The sequence below is a fragment of the Peromyscus californicus genome, unplaced genomic scaffold, assembly GCF_007827085.1.
Source record: "Peromyscus californicus insignis strain IS unplaced genomic scaffold, ASM782708v3 Scaffold_11__1_contigs__length_118956290, whole genome shotgun sequence".
Lineage (NCBI taxonomy): Eukaryota > Metazoa > Chordata > Mammalia > Rodentia > Cricetidae > Peromyscus > Peromyscus californicus.
Window position 1 is genome coordinate 16864583 of NW_026294402.1, and position 24188 is coordinate 16888770.

At 50.4% G+C, this 24188-nt stretch overlaps 1 protein-coding gene across 3 annotated transcripts in view; it reads left to right on the plus strand.

The window, feature by feature from the left end:
• Window positions 1-24188, plus strand: part of Slc44a2 (solute carrier family 44 member 2) — a 35052-nt gene that overhangs the window by 6089 nt on the left and 4775 nt on the right. The window contains exons 1-20 of one of the 3 annotated variants that reach the window (XM_052753899.1): window positions 10030-10264; window positions 10790-10838; window positions 14123-14196; window positions 14319-14403; window positions 14606-14690; window positions 14821-14931; window positions 15032-15092; window positions 15175-15298; window positions 15395-15478; window positions 15567-15679; window positions 18131-18262; window positions 18783-18882; window positions 18965-19057; window positions 19719-19803; window positions 20475-20737; window positions 20815-20909; window positions 21713-21816; window positions 21901-21974; window positions 22109-22179; window positions 22317-22405. In XM_052753899.1, the coding sequence (XP_052609859.1) occupies window positions 10228-10264; window positions 10790-10838; window positions 14123-14196; window positions 14319-14403; window positions 14606-14690; window positions 14821-14931; window positions 15032-15092; window positions 15175-15298; window positions 15395-15478; window positions 15567-15679; window positions 18131-18262; window positions 18783-18882; window positions 18965-19057; window positions 19719-19803; window positions 20475-20737; window positions 20815-20909; window positions 21713-21816; window positions 21901-21974; window positions 22109-22179; window positions 22317-22405 (1929 nt within the window). In that variant the 5' untranslated portion in view covers window positions 10030-10227. Of the gene's footprint in view, window positions 1-10029; window positions 10265-10789; window positions 10839-14122; window positions 14197-14318; window positions 14404-14605; window positions 14691-14820; window positions 14932-15031; window positions 15093-15174; window positions 15299-15394; window positions 15479-15566; window positions 15680-18130; window positions 18263-18782; window positions 18883-18964; window positions 19058-19718; window positions 19804-20474; window positions 20738-20814; window positions 20910-21712; window positions 21817-21900; window positions 21975-22108; window positions 22180-22316; window positions 22406-24188 lie in introns of those variants that run through there. The other 2 variants (XM_052753890.1, XM_052753892.1) reach the window with 2 other exon arrangements.

The window sequence follows — 24188 nt, forward strand, 5'->3', positions numbered from 1 at the left end:
GGTTTCTCAGCATGCAAAGCCAGTGAAACCCGGGCTCGGCCCGTGATACCTGTAGCTTTTATTGTACTTATTTATTTATTTGTTTGTTTATTCATTTGTTTGTTTTCTGAGACAGGTTCTCTTTACTTAACCCTGGGTGTCCTGGAGCTTAGCATGTGACCAGGATCACAGAGATCTGACTATCTCCACTTCCTGAGTGCTGGGATTAAAGGCGTGCATCACTATGCCCAGCTTTTAATTGATTAATTAATTATTAATTTTTTGAGGGAAGCTCAGGCTGGTCTAAGATTCACTCTGCAGCCTCAACTGGCCTCAGTTTTACCATCCTCCTGCCTCTGCTACCCGAGTGCTGGGATCGTCAGCCACCTGGCCCTTTCCTCCATCTTTCTCTCTTCATACCTTCACTGCTTGGGCACTGCCCCCAAATCCTTGTCAGAAGGACTTGTCTGAGTGGCTGAGATTTCCATTTTGTAGGCCAGGCCCTGACTTCTGGGAAGGCGGGGGCTGTGTAGGCGAGGCCTTGGACACTGGAGCCCTTGACTTAGCCAGTGTTTAGGAGTTGTGGGGGTTGGGTGTCACTTGATGTCCTGGCAAAAGCATTATGACAGGCTGCCTGTGTGGGTTCCCTTATCTCCCCCACACTGCTTGGGTGGATGAGCCCTCATGCCCAGCCTGGCGGGACCTTCCACACTGTCCTCACAGGCCAGCCTCCCCCTCTTCTCCGCCACCATTGCCTCTCCCTGAGACTTGGTCTTTTGCTCTTAGCCTCACACAGAAGACTAGGTAGATTACACAAAATGTGGGTTAGCGTCCAGTTTGCTCCAGGGTCATAGGCCTTTATCTGATGGTTTACTTGCTAGAAGAAATCCAAGAGTCCGGGAGCCACACATATGTGTGCTGTTTTTGTTCTTGCCGTGACTAGGGATCGAACCCAGGGCCACTGCCATGGGGGACAAATGCTCTCCCTTAGAGCCACGCCTTCAACTGCTCACTGGGGGATTCTCAGCAGGAGTTCCACCACTGAACCACACCCCCATACCTTACTGAGGAATTGTCTTAGGGTTACTGTTGCTGTGATGAAACACCATGACCAAAAGCAACTTGGAGAGGAGAGGGTCTCTTTGGCTTTCATATCCTGAGTCACAGTCCACTGACAGAAGCTAACTTCAGGAACTCACTGAAGAAGGAACTCAAAACAGGCAGGAACCTGGAGGCGGGAGCTGATGCAGAGGCCATGGAGGGGTGCTGCTTACTGACTTGTACCTCATGGCTTGCTCAGCTGCTTTCTTGTAGAATCCAGGATCACCAGCCACCAGGGGAGTCCCCACTCACAATGGACTAGACCCTCCCCCATCAATCACTAGTTAAGAAAATGCCCTACAGCCAGATCTTACAGTCTGTATTAGGATTCTCTAGAGTCTAGAGTAACAGAAGTTACAGAATGAACTTCTCTATATGTGTAGAAGGGGGATTTATTAGAATGATCTACAGGCTGCAGTCCAGCTAATCCAACAATGACCAGCTGTGAACGGAAAGTCCAAGAATCCAGTAGTTGCTCAGTCCATGGGGCTGGATGTCTCAGCTGGTCTTCAGTATACACTGGAATCCCAAAGAAGTCAGCTCCGATGTCTGTGGAGGAGTGGACTTCCCAGCACTGTAAGATCCAGCAATGGAAGAGCAAAGTCTTCCTCTTCCATGTCCTTTAATAGGCGTCCAGCAGAGCTCATGGTCCAGATTAGATCTGGGTTAGAGCTGTGTCTTCCTACCTCAAAGATCTGAATTAGAAGTGCATCTTCCAGCTGGGCAGCAGTGGCACACGCCTTTAATCCCAGCACTCAGGAGGCAGAGCCAGGCGGATCTCTGTGAGTTCTAGCCAGCCTGGGCTACAGAGCGAGATTCAGGACAGGCACCAAAACTACACAGAGAAACCGTCTCAAAAAAACAGAAAACAAAACAAACAAATAAAAAAAACCCTGCATCTTCCTACTTAAAATTAAGCAAAAAATTTCTCACAGGTGTACCCTCCATTTGGGGGTTTTAGTTCCAGATGTAGTTAAGTTGACAACCAAGAATAGCCATCAGAGAGGCGTTTTCTCAATTGGGGTTCCCTCTTAGATGACTCTGTGTCAAGTTGTCATGAAACTAGCCTGCACAGGGACACCAGGCAGATGCTCTACCACGGAGCCGCATCCCCAGCCCCTCAATGGTGGATTCTAGGCAAGGGTTCTACTGCTGAGTCATGTGCTTGTGAGCATACACTCTCTCTCTCTCTCTTTCTCTCTCTCTCTCTCTCTCTCTCTCTCTCTCTCTCTCTCTCTCTCTCTCTCTCGTGTGTGTGTGTGTGTGTGTGTGTGTGTGTGTGTGTGTGTGTTTTGAGACAGGGTCTCACTAAGCTGACAAAGCTGACCTTTTTTGGGGTGGGGTACAAGGAGAAATCGTTTATTTTGGATCACAGTTCCCGTCCATCCCATGGGGAGGGTGAGACAGCGGAGCCTGAGGTGGTCACATGGCACCCACTGTGCGGGAAGAGAATGATGACCGCATCAGGAGTGGCCTTGCACTCTCCCGTGCTTGAACTTGTTGTCCTCAGTAGCAAGAGTGACAGTCTTGTGCCACCACCAGACCCAGCTCTCCTGTAAAGCCACTAGGGCTCAACGCAGAGGCGCACTTCACGTTTCCTAATCACCTCCCAAAGGCCCAACTGTCTGCACTTCGTCATTATCTTAACACCTCCCAGTGGGCTGGAGCTGCAGATGGACAGGCTGCATTCAGACCCACATGCAGGAGCTACCAGAGAAGTGCCACATTAGACACTAAAGGCCTCTCTGTCTATCCAATCTGTCCCTCACCAGCTGTGTGGATAAACCAAATGGGCTCAGTTTACCTCCCCATCAAGTGGAATCATACTTACATTAGCTCGTTCTTTCTTCCTTCCTTCCTTCCTTCCTCTCTCTCTCTCTCTCTCTCTCTCTCTCTCTCTCTCTCTCTCTCTCTCTTTATTTTTCTGGCTTGCTTGCTTGCTTGCCTCGAGCTACAGAGATTCACCTGCCTCTGCCTCCCGAGTGCTGGCATTAAAGGCGTGCGCCACCACTACCTGGCTACATTAGCCTTTTCTATTTTCATTTTATTTACCACTGTACCCCGTGTGTGTGTGTTTGTGTGTGTGTGTGTGTGAAGGAGAGAGAGAGAGAGGGAGAGAGAGAGAGAGAGAGGAAAACAGAGGGAGGGAGAGGAAGAGAGCAGCATTTAGCAAGCATCTGTGTGAGCAAGAGCCTGTGAGCAGCAAGCACCAGAGGAGGCCAGAGGTGTTTGATCCCCTGGAGCCAGAGCTACCGGAAGGAAGTCAGAGCCTCTGTAGAGCAGTGTGAGCTCTTCCCTACTGAACCATGTCTCTAGTCTCATGTTGTTTTACTATGACAAAGGCTCATGTGCTCAGGCAGCTTTTGAAAAAATTGTATGTTGCCTGGTATGGTGGGGCACGACTTTTAATCCCAGCACTCAGGAGGCAGAGACAAGTGATTCTCTTGTGAGTTCTAGGCCAGCCTGGTCTACAGAGTGAGTTCCAGAACAGCCAGGGCTATGTAGAGAGACCCTCTCAAAAGAACAGAAAAAAAATTATTTATTGTGTGCACGTTTGTGCCTTGAGTTCCAAGTGTAAGGCGGAGTGCAGCCTGCAGGACTCTGCTCTCCGGGCCATCTCACCAGGCCAAGGAGGCCCTGATACGTACTGTTTTCCTTTTGTGTGTGGTGTGAGTGTGTGAGCGTAGAGCACCAATGGCAACCCAGAATCCACCTGTCCCACTCCATTGATGACTGAGGTGACAGGCATGCAAAGCTATGCCCTGCTTGCTTGCTTGCTTCCTCCCTCCCTCCTTCCTTCTTTTCTTTCTTTTTTTTAAGAGTATCATATGTAGTCCTGACTGGCCAGGAACTTAATTAACTGAGATTAATGGTGTGTGTCACCGTGCCCAGCATCTGCCTGATGTATGACACTCTTTCCTGGGGAGAGGAGACACTACTCACCCCAGAGAGGGGGCCCACACAGACTAACTTGGCAAGCCAATGAGGGTTTTTGTTGTTGATGATGTTTGTTTGTTTGTTTGTTTTGTTTTGCTTTTGGGTTTTTTGAGACAGGGTTTCTCCGTGTAGTTTTGGTGCCTGTCCTGGATCTCGCTCTGTAGACCAGGCTGGCCTCGAACTCATTGAGATCCGCCTGGCTCTGCCTCCCGAGTGCTGGGATTAAAGGTATGTGCCGCCACCACCGCCTGGCCCAATGAGTTTTGTTGCGGTTCCCTACAGGAATATGGGTGAGGGGTTACTTACAGGAGCAGAAATGACGCAAAGACAGATGCATCACCAAGGCCCACCCCAGCATGAGTGACAGATCACGACATCTGGAACCTGGAGCACACTGCTCAGCCTGCAGGCAGCTCCACAGGTTGGAGAGCATCCTTCCCAGGTCCTCAGTTGGTCTAAACCTCTTCCAGGCAGCTTTTTGTCTGAGTGTTTGTAGCTTTCCTCCTGTGGGCACCACCTTTGCGGCCCAGCTTCACCCCCTCTTAGGGGTCCTCAGCTCTTACTGTTTACTCTGGCAGGGAGGGGCCGAGGGTCATCAGTCTCAGTGAGCTTTTGAAGTTACTTAGTTTTTGTTTACCTCCTTGTTTAAGGAGCTTCCCTACAGGATAGAACGTTTTAATCTATGTGTAGCAGAGGAGACTGTTACATGCAATGCCTCCGTCCATCAGTCCGTTGTGTGTGTGTGTGTGTCCCACCAAGGGTCTCTCTCTGTAGCCCTGGCTGTCCTAGAACTCCCTCTGTAGACCAGGCTGGCCTTGAACTCAGGGATCCACCTGCCTCTGCCTCCTGAGAACTGGGAATAAAGGCGTGCGCCGCCACACCCAGCTGAGTGCCTCACTTCTTAAATGGATGGGGTCTCCATGGTTGCCATCAAGTGCTCTTACCCGTGTAGCTGTAGCCCCAGCCAGTGACCTTGAACTTCCGATTCTCTATCTGTTTCCCAGGGGCTGAGATGGCCAGCATGTACACCCTATTTATTCGACCCGGGGAATGGAGCAGGACTTCCTGCCTCCTAGGCAGGTGCTTTGGCCACTTCCTCCTCCCCTCTTTCACGCTCGCTTTCTGTTCGAACCATCTGGCATTGTGGTTGCAAAGACCCAGCCCTTTCCCATCTGTAAGTATTGGATCAGCCTTCATGATCAGAAACTGTTAGCTTTTGCGGCTTCCCACCTTTCTCATCCCCAAGTAGCTGAGCTTAATGAGCTACTAGAGCCGTCAGATGGGAATGTTCTCGTGTTTTCCTGAGAGGCCTCAGTGCTGGGCCTGAGCCAAGCCCATTCTGGATGACTTCTCTACATTTAAACAAAGTTACATTTATTTATTATGTGTGTGGTGGGGGGGCTGCTTCATAGCATGCACACGGAGGTCAGAGGTCAGGAAAACTTACAGGAGTCAGTTCTTTGCCTTCAGCATGTGGGGCCTGGGGATGGAACTCGGGTCATCAGTCCTGGCGGCAAGCTCCTCTACTTCTGAACCATTTCACCCCTGTCTGCGTTCTGAATTCTGTCTGAAGGTTAACCTGAGTTCCATCTTTCTCTGAGAGAGCGCGGTCAGCTGCTAGACAACAGAATCCCACACGCTCTCTCCCCTGGATAGGTCTTCCGTTCTTGCTCATTCTCCGCGGCTCCCGCTTGCCCATCAATCCTAAATTGGGGGTGGACACTTAGAGCTGGCAGGGATGGGTTTCCCGGGGGAAGTGGATTGAAAGGTGTCAGCAATGACTCTCCGTGTGGCTGTTCCTCGGCCAGGCATCCCAGTTGACACTAGAAACATCTAGTGCTCCCTTATCCTCCCTCCCACTTGCCTGACCAGCCTTCCTATCAGAGACTCAGTTTCCTGGAGCTTCTTTGTGCTTCTAGTTGTTTGAGGTTTTATATATTTGTATGATTAATTCCTGTGGAATTTGTCTGCCTCTGAGTCAGGGCTATTTTCTTCCACTTACATATCAAGCATACCGACTTAAACATTTTTTTTTTTTTTTTGGTTTTTCGAGACAGGGTTTCTCTGTGTAGCTTTGCGCCTTTCCTGGAACTCACTTGGTAGCCCAGGTTGGCCTCCAACTCACAGAGATCCGCCTGGCTCTGCCTCCCGAGTGCTGGGATTAAAGGTGTATGCCACCACCGCCCGGCGACTTAAACATTTTTGCTTTACCTGTGGACTGAAAATTTGTAGCTGAGTTTCACTCTCCTCCTCCTTCTTCTGCCCAATTTTTGGAGACAGAGTTTCTCTGTGTAGCCTGTTGGCTTTTCTGGCCTCAAACTCACAGAGATCCACCTGCCTCTCCCTCCCGAGTGCTGGGATTGAAGGAGTGTGCCACCACTGCCCAGCGAGGGCACCTTCCTAATGCTGGTCACAGGTGTGTGACCCAGGCCAGCTTTAAATTCTTGGTGTGGTTTGGCTTCTGTTTTTGACAGTGTCTCCCTGTGTAACACTGACTGGCTTAGAACTTGCTCTGTAGACCAGGTTGGCCTGGAACTCATAGAGGTCCACTTGTCTCTGCCTCCAAAGTGCAGGGATTAAGTGTGTGCCACAGTGGCCTGCTCAAAGTTTCTAAATGTTTAAAAAATATCTGTTTACTTTTATTTCATGTGTATGCATGAGTGCCTGCAAGTACATATGTTTACCGTGTACCTGGTGCCCTGAGAGGTAGGTGGAAGAGGTATGTGTGTGGAGTTTCAGGAGGAGCTGTCATGTGGGTGCTGGGAACTGAACTCCAGTCCTCAGCAAGAACAGCAAGCGCTTTCAACCCCTGAGCCACCTCTCCAGCCCCAAGTAGTTCATTTATTTCAGCCAGGGTTTAGCTATGCAACCCAGGGTGGCCTCAACTCAAGGCAATCCTGCTTCAGCCTCTCAAGTGCTGGGGTGACACTTGTAGAACACCAAGCCCAGAATTTAGGGGAAAGAGTTTCCTGGGGATTGAACTTAGGGCTTTACAGAAATCAGACTACTAAGCACTCTATCTCAAATAAAGGAACTGCGCCGGGCGGTGGTGGCGCACGCCTTTAATCCCAGCACTCGGGAGGCAGAGCCAGGTGGATCTCTGTGAGTTCGAGGCCAGCCTGGTCTCCAAAGCGAGTACCAGGAAAGGCGCAAAGCTACACAGAGAAACCCTGTCTCGAAAAACCAAAAAAAAAAAAAAAAAAAAAAAAAGAAAAACCAAAAAAAAAAAAAAAAAAAAAAAAAATAAAGGAACTGGATATGAAGCAAGACTCCTTGGGCTCAGCTCAGAGCCCAACACCAAAGGAGCGGTCATCACCCTGCTGGGTCAGGTTGAGAGACAGAGGTTTGCAAATGACCTTGACAAGAATGAGATGACACTGAGGCCTCCTGAAGAGTAGCAGGGGTCAGGTGAGCCCATGTGAGGCAGCCATTTGAGGACTGTCATTGAGGATGTGGTGGCTGGGGACACTTTGTTTGATTTTCCACAAGGGACTGTCTAGCTTGGAGCAGAAGCAGCTTGTTGCCTGGGACCAATCTGCTCTGTCCACTGCTAAATCTAGGTGAGGGCTGCTCTTGCGGCCTGCTGGGGCTTCAAGAGACACAGCGTTTCTTTGAGAGTTCTGGTCAGCCTGGGTCAGCTTGGAGCTTTTAGCACCGCCTGTTTGCTGAAGCTGTGGCTTTGGGGTCAGGCAAGGCTTCCTTACGTGAGCCAGAGGAGGGGAGGTGGCCTTTCTCTGGGGACAACTGATTAGAGAGCAGGGCCCAGCGGGGTGTGCTAGACTCTGAGGTGGCAGCTGCAGGTATTAATAGTTTTTGTGTGAGAGTGTTCAGCTAGAACTCATGCCTTCCCCATGTTAGGCTCTACCACTGAGCCACACCCCAGTCCCTCACTGGGGGATTCTAGGCAGGGGCTTTACCACTGAGCCACACCTCCAGCCCCTCACTGGGGGATTCTAGTCAGGGGCTCTACCACTGAGCCACACCCCAGCCCCTCACTGGGGGATTCTAGGCAGGTGCTCTACCACTGAGCCACACCCCAGCCCCTCACTGGGGGATTCTAGGCAGGGCTCTACCACTGAGCCACACCCCAGCCCCTCATTGGGGGATTCTAGGCAGGGGCTCTACCACTGAGTCTGCCTTAGTGTGGTTTGATGGTTGTTTTGGGTGTGTACAGTAGTGATGAGGGGTACAGACATTGACTCTCACCATGTGTGTTGGGTGCCCTTATAGTACACACATATGATGGCATACATATTACACCAACTGTATACCCTGCTTCTTTGTGTTTTGCTTTTTTTTCTTCTTCTTCTGAGACAGGGTTTCTCTATGTAACCCTGCCTGTCCTGAAACTAGCTCTGTAGACCAGGCTGATGTCAAACTCACAGAGATCTGCCAGCCTCTGCCTCCCAAGTGCTGGGATTAAAGGTGTGCGCCACCAGCACCTGGATGCCCTGCTTCTTCAGTATACTTCCTGGTGGATTAAATACCCTTATGGAAATACACAATCTATACCTCCATGCCTACTGTATAATGTGACCCCAGCTGTGCCCCACGCTGACACCTGCTGTCGACCCCACCATGACTGAACACCCGACAGCTCATCTTTTGTGTCCTTAAGCCCTAGTGCTGGCTGCATACCCCTGGCATCCTGTGCCTGATCCCAGAGGCCAGGATTGGCATTTTCTGCTGCTGCTGTGTGAATCTCAGACTGGTCTTGAACCTCCTTTTTTTTTTAAAATTTTTTATTTATTTTCATTTTATGTGCATTGGTGTTTTGTCTGCATGTATGTCTGAGTGAGGACATCAGGTCCCCTGAAACCAGAGTTACAGACAGCTGCCATGTGGGTGCTGGGAATTGAACCTGGGCCCTCTGGAAGAGCAGCTAGTACTCTTAACCTCTGAGCCAAATCTCCAACCTTGAACTTGATCTTATATGTGGTCTAGCCAGATTTTTCTTGTTTTGAAAGAGATTGGAGAGGCTGACCTCTTACAGCACCTATAGACAAGCGAAAATTACCCACCCACATAAATAGAATTACTTTTTTCCGAGGCAGGGTCTCACTGTGTAGCTCTGGCTGTCCTGGAACTCTCTTTGTAGACCAGGCTGGCCTCAAACTCACAGAGATTGGAAATAAAATGCTTAAAAAAAAAGAAGAAGAAAATCCAGGTATAATGGCATGTGCCCCTCACCCCAACATTCTGGAGGCCAAAGCAGGAGGATCCTTGAGAGTTAGAGGCTAGTCAGACATGCATAGTGAGACCCTGCATCAAAACACACACACACACACACACACACACACACACACACACACACACACACACACACACACACACACACACACACACACCACACACCACACACCACACACCACACACCACACACCACACACGAGGAGCGAGAGAGAGACGCTCAGTGCTTGCTACTCTTAGAAAGGATCCGGGCTCAATCCTAGCACCGGGGAGGCGGAGGCAGAAGGATGAATAATTTAAGATGGCGCTTGCCTGAACATGAGCTGTATGCCCGCAAGACTCTCTCTAAAAAAAATAATTAAAAAGCGCCAATAGACCCCAGCCCCATTCCATCCATTTATTTGAGTTTTAGCCCAAATATTTTCTCTTTGGTTGCTTGTTTTTTGTTGTTGTTATTTTGTTTTGTTTTCCGAGAGAGGGTTTCTCTGTGTGTCCTAGAACTGGCTCTGTAGACCAGGCTGGCCTCGAACTCAGAGATCCACCTGGCTCTGCCTCCCGAGTTTTGGGATTAAAGGCGTGCGCCCCACCGCCAAGATATCTGCCTGCTTTCTTTCCTCCCTGTGCCTCAGTTTCCAACTTGCATGGTGGAGCAGTCAGGATGATCTTTTAGGGTTGAGGAGTGTCCCTGGATGCATTGTCGTGTGGGTGGGTGGAAGGTGGGTGGGTGGAGGATGAGGCCAGAGCCCGGAGGAGCCACCTCAGGCTCCTGGGTGGGGGCTGGGTGAAGGTGGGGGCAGGGAGGGCTAAATCCGGCCTTCCAGTGAGTGGCAGGAGCAGCTGCGGCCCCGCCCGGCCCGGCCCCCTGGGTCGGTCCCTCCCCTCTTGGTTATTTGACTGGGGCCTGTCTGACCGGTTTGGGCCGTCCCGCCTGCCACTCTGCTTGGAGGAGCTGCTGCGGGTGGCGGCTGTGTCCGGGAGGGCACGGGACCGTCAGGGCGCCGTCGGGGCTGCACCGCAGGAATGGGGAAGGATTCGCAGCATTACTACGGGAAGCACGGTACGAGCCCTCCTTGTGCACCCTGGGGAGAGCAGTGGGGACCTTAGACTGCCAGGGAAGGTTGCAAAAGGGAGGGGGAGTAATTGCACTTGAATCACAGCCCCACCGCCACCACCGCGCCCCCCCCCCCCCCCCCCCCCCCGGCCCCCGGCCCCCGGCCCCGGACTTCCCATGTTAGCTCTGACAGCTGCCTCAGACAGCTGCCTCAGACACCGGTCCACTCTCCAGGGCCTGCACCCATCCCCAGAACACCTGCACCTCTCCGCAGTGGACTTCGCGTTCTTTGCTCTGATCCTTGTAAGGTTCCCAGGCATTTTCCCTGGGACAGCAAGCTGATCCATCAGCTGATTACCCCCAGGGACTCTAGTTCCTGCTGTGGTCTCTGGTGACCTCAGAGTGTGAGTGTAGTCCCCTGGAGGTAGGATGCAGATACAACTCAGCGCTCCTTATGGCTTGGGGACCCTGGGTCCCAGCTTCCTTGGCTGTGTCTTCTCACCAACCCTGCTTAATCCTATTGACTTTCAGGGACGCCTCAGAAATACGACCCCACCTTCAAAGGACCCATTTACAACAGGTAGGAGGCCTTACCTTACTGGGGAAGAGGGGAAAGAATGGGAGAGTGTCTGTGTCCCTGCGTTCTCCAGCAGAGCGGGGTAAACCATTGCGATGTGAGTCAAAAGCTAATTTCTTTAAGGTTCTAGACTCCTTCCAGTGGGGCTGGGAACGGAATTGAGCCTCACACCGGAGGCTTGCGTTGTGCCCCTGCCCTTGCCTGGATCCTTTTCTTTTCTTTTTTTACATTCGTGTGTGTGTGTGTGTGTGTGTGTGTGTGTGTGTGTGTGTGTGTGTGTGTGTGTGTGTGTGTGCATGCGCGTCAGTATGTATGGGTGGCGTGTGCATGTGTCGCTGTGCATGTGTGGAGGTCAGAGGACAACCTGCATGAGTTGGTTTTCTCCTTCTATCATGTGGGTCCCCAGGATCCGAAACAGTTTGCCTATATCTGCTGAACCATCGCCCTGACCCCTCCCTCTCTCTACCTCAGTGCTAAGCAAGGGCGCCACCACTGGGTCCCAATCCCACCCCTACTTTTTGTTTGTTTGTTTACTTTTGTGGGGTTTTTGTTTTTGAGACAGGGTCTTTCTTTGTAGTTCTGGCCGTCCTGGAACCCTTTATGTAGACCGGGCTGGCCTCGAACTCGGAGAGATCCACTTGTCTCTACATGAGCCTTGTACACATAAACAAAATTTTATTTCAGCTGTATGTAGCTTCCCAGTCCTGTGATCCTAGCTACTTAGGAGGCAAGAGGATCAAAAGCTCAAGGCCTTGGGGGGAGGATAATACAATCATAATATATTGCATGGAATTCTCAAATTATTAATACAAGTATTTAAAAAAGAGAGTCCTTGTCGGGCGGTGGTGGCGCACACCTTTAATCCCAGCACTCGGGAGGCAGAGCCAGGTGGATCTCTGTGAGTCTGAGGCCAGCCTGGGCTACAGAATGAGTTCTAGGACAGGCTCCAAAGCTACACAGAGAACCCTGTCTCAGAAAAAAAAAAAAAAAGAGTCCTGAGCCTGGTCTACAGAGCCAGTTCCTAGACAGCCAGGGCTACGCAGAGAGAGCCTGTCAGAGTCCTGGGTTAAAGGCATGTGCTGCTACACCCAGCTTCTACCTAAATTTTTTTAGATTTAATTTTATGTGGATGAATGTTTTGTCTCCATGTGTGTGTGCGCGCATCATGTAGTGGTTGAGAGGGCTCAGATCCCCTGGAGCTGCATTGTTGTCTCCGTGTGTGTGTGTGTGTGTGTGTGTGTGTGTGTGTGTGTGTGTGTGTGCACGTGCGTCGTGTGGTGGTTGAGATCCCCTGGAGCTGCATTGTTGTCTCCGTGTGTGTGTGTGTGTGTGTGTGTGTGTGTGTGTGTGTGTGTGTGTGTGTGTGTGCGTGCGCGCGCGCACGCGCGCGCGCGCTGGATGAGATCCCCTGGAGATGCATTGTTGTCTTGCTTGCATTTATGTCTATGGTTTGTGTGCCTGCCTGGTGTCCAAGGAGGCCAGAATGAGGGGTTGGATCCCCTGGACTAGGAGTCAACAGCTGGGTGCTGGGAATCAAACCCAGTGCTCTTAACCCTCAAGCTGTCTCGTTATCCACTCTCTTTTTATTTCGTGACTATTACTTTCTTTTTTTTTTTTTTTTTTTTTGGTTTTCAAGATAGGATCTCTCTGTGTAGCCCTGGCTGTCCTAGAACTAGCTCTGTAGACCAGGCTGGTCTCAAACTCACAGACATCTGCCTGCCTTTGCCTCCCAAGTGCTAGGATTAAAAGTGTGCACCACTGCCCTATTTAAAGAAAAAAAAAGTGACTATTTAAAGAAAAAAAGAAAGAAAGTTCAAGGCCTGCCTGGATGGTCATCTCATTCCAGAGATCCTTTCTCAAAGTTTTAAATGGATTTGTTTTATTTATTTTATGTGTGTGTTTGCCTGCATGTATGTCTGTGCATCACATGCATGCTTGCCTGCTGCCTGCCGAGGTCAGAAGAGGACGTCAGTACCCCTGGATCTGGAGTTAGCGATGGTTGTGAACCACCACGTAGATGCTGAGAACTGAACCTGCGTCCTCTGGAAGAGCAACAGTGCTTTTTGTTTGTTTTGTTTTGTTTTTGAGACAAGGTTTCTCTGTGTAGCTCTGTAGACCAGGCTGGCTTTGAACTCAGACATTCACCTGCTTCTGCCTCCAGAATGCTGGGATTAAAGGCGTGCGCCACACCCAGCCTGCAACAAGTGGTTTTCACTGCTGAGCCATCTCTTCAGCACCTCAGATTTTTTGTTGTTGTTTTCGAGACAGGGTTTCTCTGTGTAGCTTTTTGGAGCCTGTCCTGCATCTCTCTCTGTAGCCCAGGCTGGCCTCGAACTCACAGAGATCCGCCTGGCTCTGCCTCCCGAGGGCTGGGATTAAAGGCGTGCACCACCACTGCCTGGCAGCACCTCAGATATATATATTTATATTTATATATTTAAAACACATATATATGTATATGTGTGTGTGTGTGTGTGTGTGTGTGTGTTTTAAAGCCAGGACTGGAGATGTAGTTTGGTTTGTACTGTACTTAGTACTTAGCTAGAATGCAGGAAGCCCTGTGTCCACTCCAGCACTGAATGAACTCACTGGATATGACCAGCCTACTTTATAACCTAAGCACTCAGGAAGTGGAGGCAGGAGGATCAGGAGTTCAAGCTTGACTACATAGCAAGTTTAGGGGAGCCTTGAGTATGTGGGACCCTGTGTTAAATAAGTAAATAAAAAGTTAAAAGGGTGGCAGGGTAGCTCAGCAAGGACAGATGGTTCAGAGTAGGCTCGTGATCTGTCCCTGGAACCACACGGCAGAGAGAGAGAAGAGAGAACCAGTTCCAAAAGTTGTCCTCTAACCTAGACACACACACACAATCAAGAAATAGAGAAGCAGCAAAATGCATATGACCTGGGACTGGAGCGATGGCTCTGTCTTTAAAAGCGCTGGTTGCTCTTTTAGAGGACCCATGTTCAATTCCCAACACTACATGCAGTTCAAGGGTCCTGATGCCCTCTTCTGGAGTCCACAGGCACTAGGCACAAACATGACTCACAGACGTACTGTGCAGGTAAGACACCCATATACCTAAGTACAAAACTTTAAAAATGCACATAGGCCAGGTGTGGTAGCATATACCTTTAATCCTAGCACTCAGAGGGCAGGGGTAGGTGGATCTCTGTGAGTTTGTGGCCAGTCTGGGAAAAATAAGGCGCACGATCCTTAGCCCACACTTCAGATTCCTCATAAAAGGGTGTGTGTAAGTCAGATGTGCTGATGCTGCTGTCCTCCCCAGGGGCTGCACAGATGTCATTTGCTGTGTGTTGCTCTTCTTGGCCATTGTGGGCTACGTGGCTGTGGGCATCATAGGTAAGTTTGGAAAGGGAGAGGACTTGGGCTTTTCTGGGAGGGGCCAGCACAGCCTCTGGGGTACAGAGTGGTACTGTGGCTGGGAAGGGCCAGAGCCTCTGAATCCCTGGGTCTCTCCTCAGCCTGGACCCATGGAGACCCTCGGAAGGTGATCTACCCTACTGATAGCCGGGGCGAGTTCTGTGGACAGAAGGGAACAAACAATGCGTGAGTTATTCATCTGTGTGCGTGCACTCAGTCACAAACACCCATGTGGAGGTCAGAGATCTGTACTTTTCTTCCGTCGTGTGATTCCCAGGGATGGAACTCAGGTTGGCAGGCCTGGTGCCAGGTGCCCTAACCCTCTGAGCCATCTCTGGGCCCGATAGGTGAGAAGCTTGACCAACTCTGTTCACCTCCTCCAACCCAGGGACAAACCCTTCCTGTTTTACTTCAACATCGTGAAGTGTGCCAGCCCCCTGGTCCTGCTGGAATTTCAGTGTCCCACCCCTCAGGTAACGTGTCCCACCTCTTCCTGTTCCCTTGCATGTTTCCCATAGCCCTCTCCTCGTGAACATCGGGGACCTCTGTCCTGGATGGAGTCTCAGTGTCCTGATTCCACATCCCTTCGTTCCACTCCCCCAGATCTGCGTCAAGCAATGCCCGGACCGCTTTCTCACCTTCCTGGATGCACGCAACTCTCATAACTTTGATTATTATAAGCAGTTCTGCGTGCCCGGCTTCCAGAACAATAAAGTGAGCAGAAAGACCCCTTCGGTGCCCAGGGAGGGAACATGGGAGGGGACACAGGAGGGTGCCCTCCTCAGGGATTCATTTCTTCCCATTCTGTCTGCAGGGGTTGGCTGAGGTGCTCCGAGATGGGGAGTGTCCAGCGGTTATCACCCCCAGCAAACCCTGTGAGTACTGGGGACCCCACAGGATCAGGTGACACTGGGGAATCGGCAAGGGCTGGTGTGACAGTCTCTTCTGGTCCCACAGTGGCCCGGCGGTGCTTCCCAGCCATCCACGCCAACAAAGGGGTCCTCATGGTGGGCAATAAGACGACCTACGAGGATGGACATGGCACCATGAAGAACATCACAGAACTGGTGGAGGGTGCCAAGTGAGAAGGCAGCCCTCCAGTAGACGGCGCCTGGGCGTCCTGGGTGGGACTGGAGCTGGCTTCTCTGGGTATGACTTGAGTCTCTTCCGCCCCTAGGAAAGCCAACATGGTTCTAGAGGCCCGGCATCTCGCCATGAAGATATTTGAAGATTACACTGTATCCTGGTACTGGATTGTGATGTGAGTTGGAAAGAAGGTGGCTGTCCCCTGGCTACCACATCTGTGGGCCTAAGAATAGTGTCACTCACGCTCCTGTCTTATTCCCCAGAGGTTTGGTCATTGCCATGGTGCTGAGTCTCCTGTTCATCATCCTGTTGCGATTCCTGGCAGGCGTTATGGTCTGGGTGATGATTGTCATGGTGATCCTGGTACTTGGCTATGGTGCGTCTCCCCCTTCCTCCTATCCTCCCTGTCTAATGCCTTTTGCCCTGGTGACAGCTCATCAGAAATGTCATCTTAAGCCTTCAGATGTTTGTCACTGTGTAACTGACATGCTTGTGAAAATGTTCACGCTACTGTTCCTGCTACAACAGTGCTGCTGTTGAAACACTTTGAGGGAGCCAGAGCCTGTCAAGAGGGCTTGCTGGGGCTAAGCTTGTAACTCAGGCACTTGCCTATATCCTGCCAGTGAGGGGCTGTGATTGTAGCTCAGTGGGAGACCCCCTGTCTGGAATGCCCTCAGCGAGGGGCTGGTGTCCTGGCTCAGTGTGACAGTGCCAGCACATGCAAGGTCCCCTACCACAAAAAAAAGAGAAAAGAAAAAAAAAATTTCCCTCTGAACTTTGAGAACCAGGGCCCTGGTTGGTATTTTTAATCAACAATAAAAAACATTATGAAGACATCCACTTAGTCTAGTGAGTAGGCTTATGCACTGTAGTGCCTAAGGTGCTGGGTTCAAATACCAGCTTCGCTGCTTCCTAGCTCTGTCCTTGGGCACATGACTAAGCCTCCCTATGCATAATTACTTCCACCATCTGGTGGGAATAATTAATGTTTCCTAGTTGGAGACTTAATGAGAAGGTGGTGATGTAGTAATGTGACGGTCTTATCAAGAGGAGGGCCTGTGCAGGGCGGAGGCCTGGTGAGGAACCAGTGGCTCATGTTCTGATTAAGTTTTCCTCTTTTGTGTTTGTTTGTTTGGGGGAGTAGTTTTTCAAGACAGGGTTTCTCTGTGTAGCCTGGCTGTCCTGGAACTCAGGCTGGCTTTGAACTCAGAGATCTGTCTGTCTCTGCCTCTGGAGTGCTGGGATTAAAGGCCAGTGTCTCCACTGCCTGGCTTTTCTTTTGTATTTTTATATTACGTTCATTTATTGTGTGTGTCTGTGTGCACGCATATGTGTGTAGATACACGTGCACCACGATGCGTGTATAGAGGCCAGAGGACAAGTTGGTTTCTCTCCTTTTACTATGTGGGTACCAGGGATTGAACTCAGGTCTTCAGGCTCAGCAGCGGGTACCGTCATCCACTGAGCCCTTATTCTGATTTTCTTCCTTTTAAACTCCCTGAAATGATAAATGCTTGGGAACTCAATCTGAAGATCCAGATCCCAAAACATTTTGTGTTAGCATGGTGGTACATGCCTGTTATCATCTGCCAAAGGAAGCGAAGTCAGGAGGGTCATAAATTTGAATATAGATCCTGCCACATAGTAAGAGCTTGTCTCAAAAACAGAAAAAAAAAATTATTCATGTTAATCATGGTTCGAGCTGTTGTTGGTAATTTAGGTGACTTTATTTTTGTTTTGTATTTTGAGGCAGGGTCTCAGTGTCTAGAGCCCTGGCTGGACTGGAACTAGCTGTGGTGATAATATTGTGTACCCTAATAAACTTTGCCTAAAGATCAGAGGACAGAACAAGCCACAGCCACCACCTCTTACCTCACCAATTCCTCAGCCTGAAAGAGCCTCGGCCAGTAGGCCTCTAGCCGCATGAGCTTCCTCAGCTGAAAAGGCTTTAATTCCTGTCTCCTTACGCCTTATATACCTTTCACTGCCTGGCCTCTGTGTTTAATCTAGTGGCTTGTTCTGTCCTCTGATCTTCAGGCAAAGTTTATTAGGGTACACAATATATATTAATTATAACCTTCTTTTATTATTTTAGACAAAGAAAAGGGGAAGTGTGGTAATATATTGTGTACCCTAATAAACTTTGCCTGAAGCTCAGAGGACAGAACAAGCCACTAGATTAAACATAGATGCCAGGCAGTGGTGGCACACACCTTTAATCCTAGCATTCAGGAGGCAGAGATCCGTCTGGATCTCTGTGAGTTCAAAGCCACCCTGGATTACATGAGATTGACTCAGTCTAGGAGAGAAACAGAGCCAGGCAGTGGTGACACACACCTTTACTCCCAGCACTAGGGAGTCACATGCCTTTAATCCCAGCACTTCAGAGGTTGAGACAGGAAGTGATATGGCAGGGCAGAGAAAGGTATATAAGGCTGAGGAGACAGGAACTAGAAGCTTTTCAGGCTGAGGAGTCCTAGAGGTAAGAGGTGGCACTGGCTTGTTCCTTTGTCTCTCTGAACTTTCAGCATTTACCCCAATTTCTGGCTCTGGGGTTTTTTATTAAAAGACCATTTTAAGATTCGTGTTACAACTAACCATGTAAAGATCTGCCTTCCTCTGGCTTTAAAGGCCTGGGCCACCCTTTAGACCTGGCTGCAGGTTGTCATCAGGTGGGAATCCTAACACCCATTCATTCTTTCATCCATTATCAATCGAGAGCCTGGTCTTATAGCAAGTTCCAGGCCAGCCAGGCCTACATAGTGAGACCCTGTCTCAAAAAACAAACAAAAAAGAAAATTACTGTCTGGGTTGTGGCTCTATGCAGGTATATTTCACTGCTATATGGAGTACTCGAGACTGAGTGGAGAGGCAGGCTCCGACGTCTCCTTGGTAGATCTTGGCTTCCAGACAGACCTCCGAGTGTACCTGCACTTGCGGCAGACCTGGATGGCCTTCAGTGAGTTCTGTCACCTGCCCCCATGCTTGCATTGTGGGAAATCTTGGAGGGGTTAGGGTAGGCTCCCAAAAAGCTTACTCTCAGTTCTTACAGAAATCATTTAATTGTACGTTACTTTATTTATTTTTAAATCAATTTTATTTGTTATTACTTTTTGTTTTGTTTAGTTTTTCGAGACAGGGTTTCTCTGTGTAGCTTTGCACCTTTCTTGGCTCTCGCTCTGTAGACCAGGCTGGCCTCGAGCTCACAGAGATCCGCCTGCCTCTGCCTCCCAAGTGCTGGGATTAAAGGCATGCGCCACCATCGCCCAGCCTATTTATTACTTTTAATTTTTAAAAATTATATATTGTATGTCTTTGTTGGGAGGGGACATCTATGCCAAAGCCCTGATGTATGGAGGTCAGAGGACGACTTTCACGAATCAGCTCTCTGCTTTCACCTGTGGGCTCTGGGAACTGAACTAAGATGCAAGTGTCTTTAGCTGATGAGTCAACCTATGGCTGCCCACCTTTCTCCACAGTGATCATTTTAAGCATCCTAGAAGTGGTTATCATCTTGTTACTCATCTTTCTTCGAAAGAGGATATTGATCGCCATAGCCCTCATCAAAGAAGCCAGCAGGTGAGGCCTGGAGAGCCAGGGATGTGCCTGGCTTCTCACCCTGGGGCATCTGGCCCTGATGTCTGTCTGTGTTTCTCCGCAGAGCTGTGGGACATGTCATGTGCTCCATGCTCTACCCACTGGTGACTTTCTTCCTCTTGTGTCTCTGCATTGCCTACTGGGCCAGCACTGCTGTGTATCCACTGCTGGCTTGTCAGTCTGTGGTTCCCAGGGACAAATGTCCCTCAATGTCCTGTAGCCAGGGTGGGATTGGACGGTGGGTGGGGTGTGTGGTCCTTTCCCCATGGCTCTCTTTATTTTAAAATTTTCTAGGCTGGGCGGTGGTGGTACGTCTTTAATCCCAGCACTCAGCAGGCAGAGGCAGGTGGATCTCTGTGAGTTTGAGGCCAGCCTGGTCTACAGAGTGAGTTCCAGGATAGCTAGGGCTACACAGAGAAACCCTGTCTCGAAAAACAAAGCAAACAAAAATGTTATTGCACTTATATATTTTGGGTAAAGGGACAGCAGTATTCAGAGGTCACAAGACAACTTGCAGGCATCAGTTCTCCTCTGTGAGTGGGTCCTGGGTATCCTACTTGGCATTCGGTGCGGCGGTGGGTGCTTTATCAGATGGGTCATCTCCCTGCCCCTTTTTTGCTTCTTTCAGATAGAGCCTTACTCTGTGGTTTAGATTTTCTGGAACTTACTGTGTAGCCCAGGCTGGTCTCCAATGCACAGTGATTCTGTTACTTCTGTCTCCCAAGTCTTGGGATTACAAGGGCGAGCCGCTACTCCTGGCTTCCCTCAACTCCTTGGATTCTCAGTCCCAGATTTCAGTTTCCTTAACGAGCCTGCAGCTTCCTGTCTACCTCTAATGAGGCTGTGTACAAGATTTTTGATGACGCATCCTGCCAACTTGTGGGGAATACCTGCAAGCCAGAGGTAGGCATCCCTGTCGTGGGGAGGAGGCATTGCCCTCATGGCCTTTCCTTGAAGATAATTCAGCAAACATTTGGCACTTTGCCTTAGCGGGTTGGAACTCTCAAGCCATTGCTGGATTCGGCAGTTTTTCAGGGCAAGGCAAGACTGATCAACTTGGGCTGTCCCCTAACCTGCATGCTGAACTATGTACCTCTTTCCCTCTCTGGTGCCACTTTCTGTCCCTCTACCCTTTTCTTGACTTCTGGTGTGTGTGTGTGTGTGTGTGTGTGTGTGTGTGTGTGTGTGTGTGTGTGTGTGTGTGTGTGTGTGTGTGGTGTGGTGGGTGTGGTGTGGTGTGGTGTGGTGTGGTGTAGTATATGTACGTATGTGTTTGTGGAGGTGCCTTGCTCTGTATTTCTCAGCCTATTCCCCTCAGACAGCATCTCTCACTAAATCAGGAGCTAAGCACCAGAGCTACAGGTGAGCACAGGCCACACCCACTATTTATGGGAGTGAGTGATGGAGGCTTGAACTCATTAAGTCCTCTTACCCACTGAGCCATTTCCCTAGCCCCCCATTACTTTTGTAATGAGTAGTCTTGCTTCTAGGACCTGCCCTGTGGTCCAACCTCAGCCTACTCTGAACTTCTAACTGACCCTGTGTTCTGTCGGGGTCCCTTACCCCTTCCCCAGACCTTCCCCTCAGCCAATGAAAGCCGCCAATGTCCCGGTGGCCGCTGCCAGTTTGCCTTCTACGGTGGCGAGTCTACCTATCACCGTGCCCTGCTGGGCCTGCAGATCTTCAACGCCTTCATGTTCTTCTGGCTGGCCAACTTCGTGCTGGCTCTGGGCCAGGTGACCTTGGCTGGAGCCTTTGCCTCCTATTACTGGGCTATGCGCAAGCCGGATGACATGCCCGCCTTCCCCCTCTTCTCCGCTTTTGGCCGAGCCCTCAGGTAAAGAGGAGTGTTGAGATGGTAAGAGAAGGCACGCAGGGACTTCATGGACCACTGATCGCCTCTTTTGATTCCAGATACCACACGGGCTCCTTGGCCTTTGGCTCGCTTATCCTGGCCATCGTGCAGATCATCCGAGTGATACTGGAGTACCTGGACCAGCGTCTGAAAGGTGCGGCCCTGCCTGCAGCTTCCCCTAGGGTCTGGGCTTAGTCCCGGTTGGGTATTGCTTGGGGGTGGGGGCCAGAGCTAAGCCTCTACTGGGTTTCCGTTTGAGGAAGAGGTGGAGCTAAGAGGCAGAGGAGGAGCTAGAAGAGCCAAGTGAACTGATTAGAGTTCCTGTTGTTGATGGGCAGGTCCAGGAGGAGCGGTGGGCCATTGGCTCTGGCTAGCAAGGCCGGGCTGGGTTTTTGGTTTTTCGAGACAGGGTTCCTCTGTGAAACAGTCCTGGCTGTCCTGGAACTCACTCTGTAGACCAGGTTGACCTTGAACTCACAGAGATCCACCTGTCTCTGCCTCCCGAGTGCTGGGATTAAAGGCGTGCGCCACCACCGCCGACAGGGTTTTAGTTTTTCGAGACAACTTTTTACTGTGTAGTCCTGGCTGACCTCAGACTCGGTATGTAGACCAAAGTGGCCTAGAACTACCAGGTCCACCTCCTCTGTCTCCAAGTGCTAGGATTGAAGACATACATCACCACCACCCCCGCTGTCTTCATTTAAAAGGCTGGCATCCAACTCACTGAATAGCCACGGATGACCTTAATTCCTGATGCTTGGAGATTCCTCTTGTGGGTCAGCTCCTGGATTGATTGATTGATTGATTTTGAGGCAGTCTCGCTAAGTTGTGCAGGTTAGCCTAGTAGTTCAGGCAGGCCTCCAACTTGTAATCCTTAGCTGCCTTGGTGGACTCTAGGGTCTCTACCAAACCAGGCCAGTCTCTTGCCTCCCCTACATCCCTTCTCTTCTCTTCCAGTTGCACAGAACAAGTTTGCCAAGTTCCTCATGGTCTGTCTCAAGTGCTGCTTCTGGTGCCTAGAGAAGTTTATCAAGTTCCTGAATAGGAATGCCTATATCATGGTGAGCAGCAGGGCTGTGTGCTGTCCTGGGTGGGGTGCCCCCCCATGTCCATCGCACAAGCCTCAGACCCTCTCTTCATTCCAGATTGCCATCTACGGCACCAACTTCTGCACCTCAGCCAGGAACGCCTTCTTTCTGCTTATGAGAAACATCATCAGGTTAGGGGACACACTTCTCTCTCCCAGCCTCCCTCCCGCCCTCGGCCCCTTTCCTAGCCAGCCTTCCGCTTATCCTGCCTCTTCCCCCAGGCTCGGAGTCCACATTCACACTTACCCTTTACTCTTCCCTACAGGGTGGCTGTCCTGGACAAAGTTACCGACTTCCTCTTCCTGTTGGGCAAACTTCTGATTGTGGGTAGTGTGGGTGAGTGGCACTGCTGGGCCTGTCCCTGCTGGGGTATGGAAGCCTGTGGGGAGTGACCTGAGCCTGGTGTCAGGCTCAGGTCATCTTCTGCTGAGTCCTGTTTGAGGACTCAGCCATCTTGCTTCATCCCATCTTAGGCATCCTGGCCTTCTTCTTCTTCACCCATCGGATCAGAATCGTGCAAGATACAGCCCCGCCTCTCAATTATTACTGGGTCCCGATACTGGTGAGGACCTTTGGGGACAGATCAGGGTCTGGGTAGAAGCGAGGGTGGGGAGTTAGGATTTGCTTAGATCCCCTTGGTGAAAGTTAGAGGTGGGACAGTCATTTGTTACTTGGTCCCCAAATATTTACCGAGTACCTGCTTCGTACAAGGCACAAGGATGGAGGGGCTTTTCCTTAAGAGGTGCTGGTGTTGTTCTTCACTTGTTTATTTTGTTTGGGCGGGGTGGGTGCACTTGTGGAGAGTCAGAGGACAGTGTGTGGGAACTGGTCTCTTCTCCGACCATGTATGCTTTGGGGGTTGACCTCAGGTCTCTGGCTTGGTGGTCAGGGCTGCTCACTATGCCAGCCCTACAGGTCCCATTACTAGTATTATTATAGTGGGGTGTTTGGTCTGCCGCCATTGTCCAGCCTAACCTTTTTTTTTTTAAGATTTATTTACTTTCATTTTATGTGTATGGCTATTTTGCCTGAATATATGTCTGTATACCACATGCATGTGTGATGCCCATGGTGGCCAAAAGAAGGCATCTAATTCCCTGGACCTGGGATTACAGATGGTTGTGAGCTGCCATGTTGGTCCTAGGAATTGACCTAGGTCCTCCGGAAGAGCAGCCGGTGCTCCTACCTGCTGAGTCAACTCTCCGGCTTCCCCTCCCTGCCTTCTTCTTTTTTTCTCCTTGGTTGAGACAGTTTCCCGCTGTGTCACCCTGGCTGGCCTGGAATTTACTATGCAGACCAGGCTGGCCTTGAACTCACAGAGATCTGCCTAGCCTGGCAGAGAACTTTTGATCTTCCTGCCTCCCAAGCCCTAGGATCACAGCCAAATTGTATCATGCCAGGCAAGGCCTTACAGTTTAGGTGCCTGGGGACATTATCTAGTGATGTGCTGATGGCACACGCCTGTCGTCCCAATGCTAGGAAGTGCAAGCAGAAGAATCAGAAATTCAAGGTCATCCTTAGCTACATAGTGAATTCAAGGCCAGCCCTGGCCACATAAGACTCTCAACAACAACAAAAATGTAGAGACTGTCTAGGCAGAGGGAATAGCAGAGACCCCGAGGTCTGGCTCCATCAGAAACAGTGAGGAGACCACTGTGGCTTGTGTGGGAAGGTAAGAGAGGAACTGAGGGTAAGAAGCCAGACCCAGACCACAGATGTTTACCTCAGCTCCTGTCTTTGCAGGTTAGGAGTGACTCAAAAGAGGAACTCAGGCTGGCAGCAGTGGAGCATGCCTTTAATTAATCCCAGCACTCAGGAGGCAGACAGCCAGGGTTATGCAGAGAAACCCTCTCTCAAGAAACAAAACAAAGAAACAAAAAAAGAGTAACTCATATTTTTTGCATATGTGTATGCCTGTTCATACATTTGACAGCACATGTGTGTACATATAGAGGCCCAAGGTTAATATCAGGGTGAATTCCTTGATGGATCTCTTTATTTATGGCAGGGCCTCCTGCTGGAACCAGAGCTCCCTGGTTTTTGGCTAGTCTAGGTAGCCAGCTGGCCCTGGAGATCTGCTATCATCAGCCCCAAGTGCTGGAATTACAGGTGGGCCCACCTCAGCCATGTTCATGGGTGCTGGGATTCAAACTCAGGTCCTCAGTATTGCACAGAAAAGGCTTCATCCACTGACATCTCCTAGATATCCCAGGCAGTACTGAAACTTGCCATGCTGCTATGCAGACCCAGGCTGTCCTCAGACTCAGGCTGTCCTTGCATTGGAGCCTCCAAAGTGCTGAGATTATAGGCCCAATGGAATGTGGGATTCAACTCCATAATGCCCC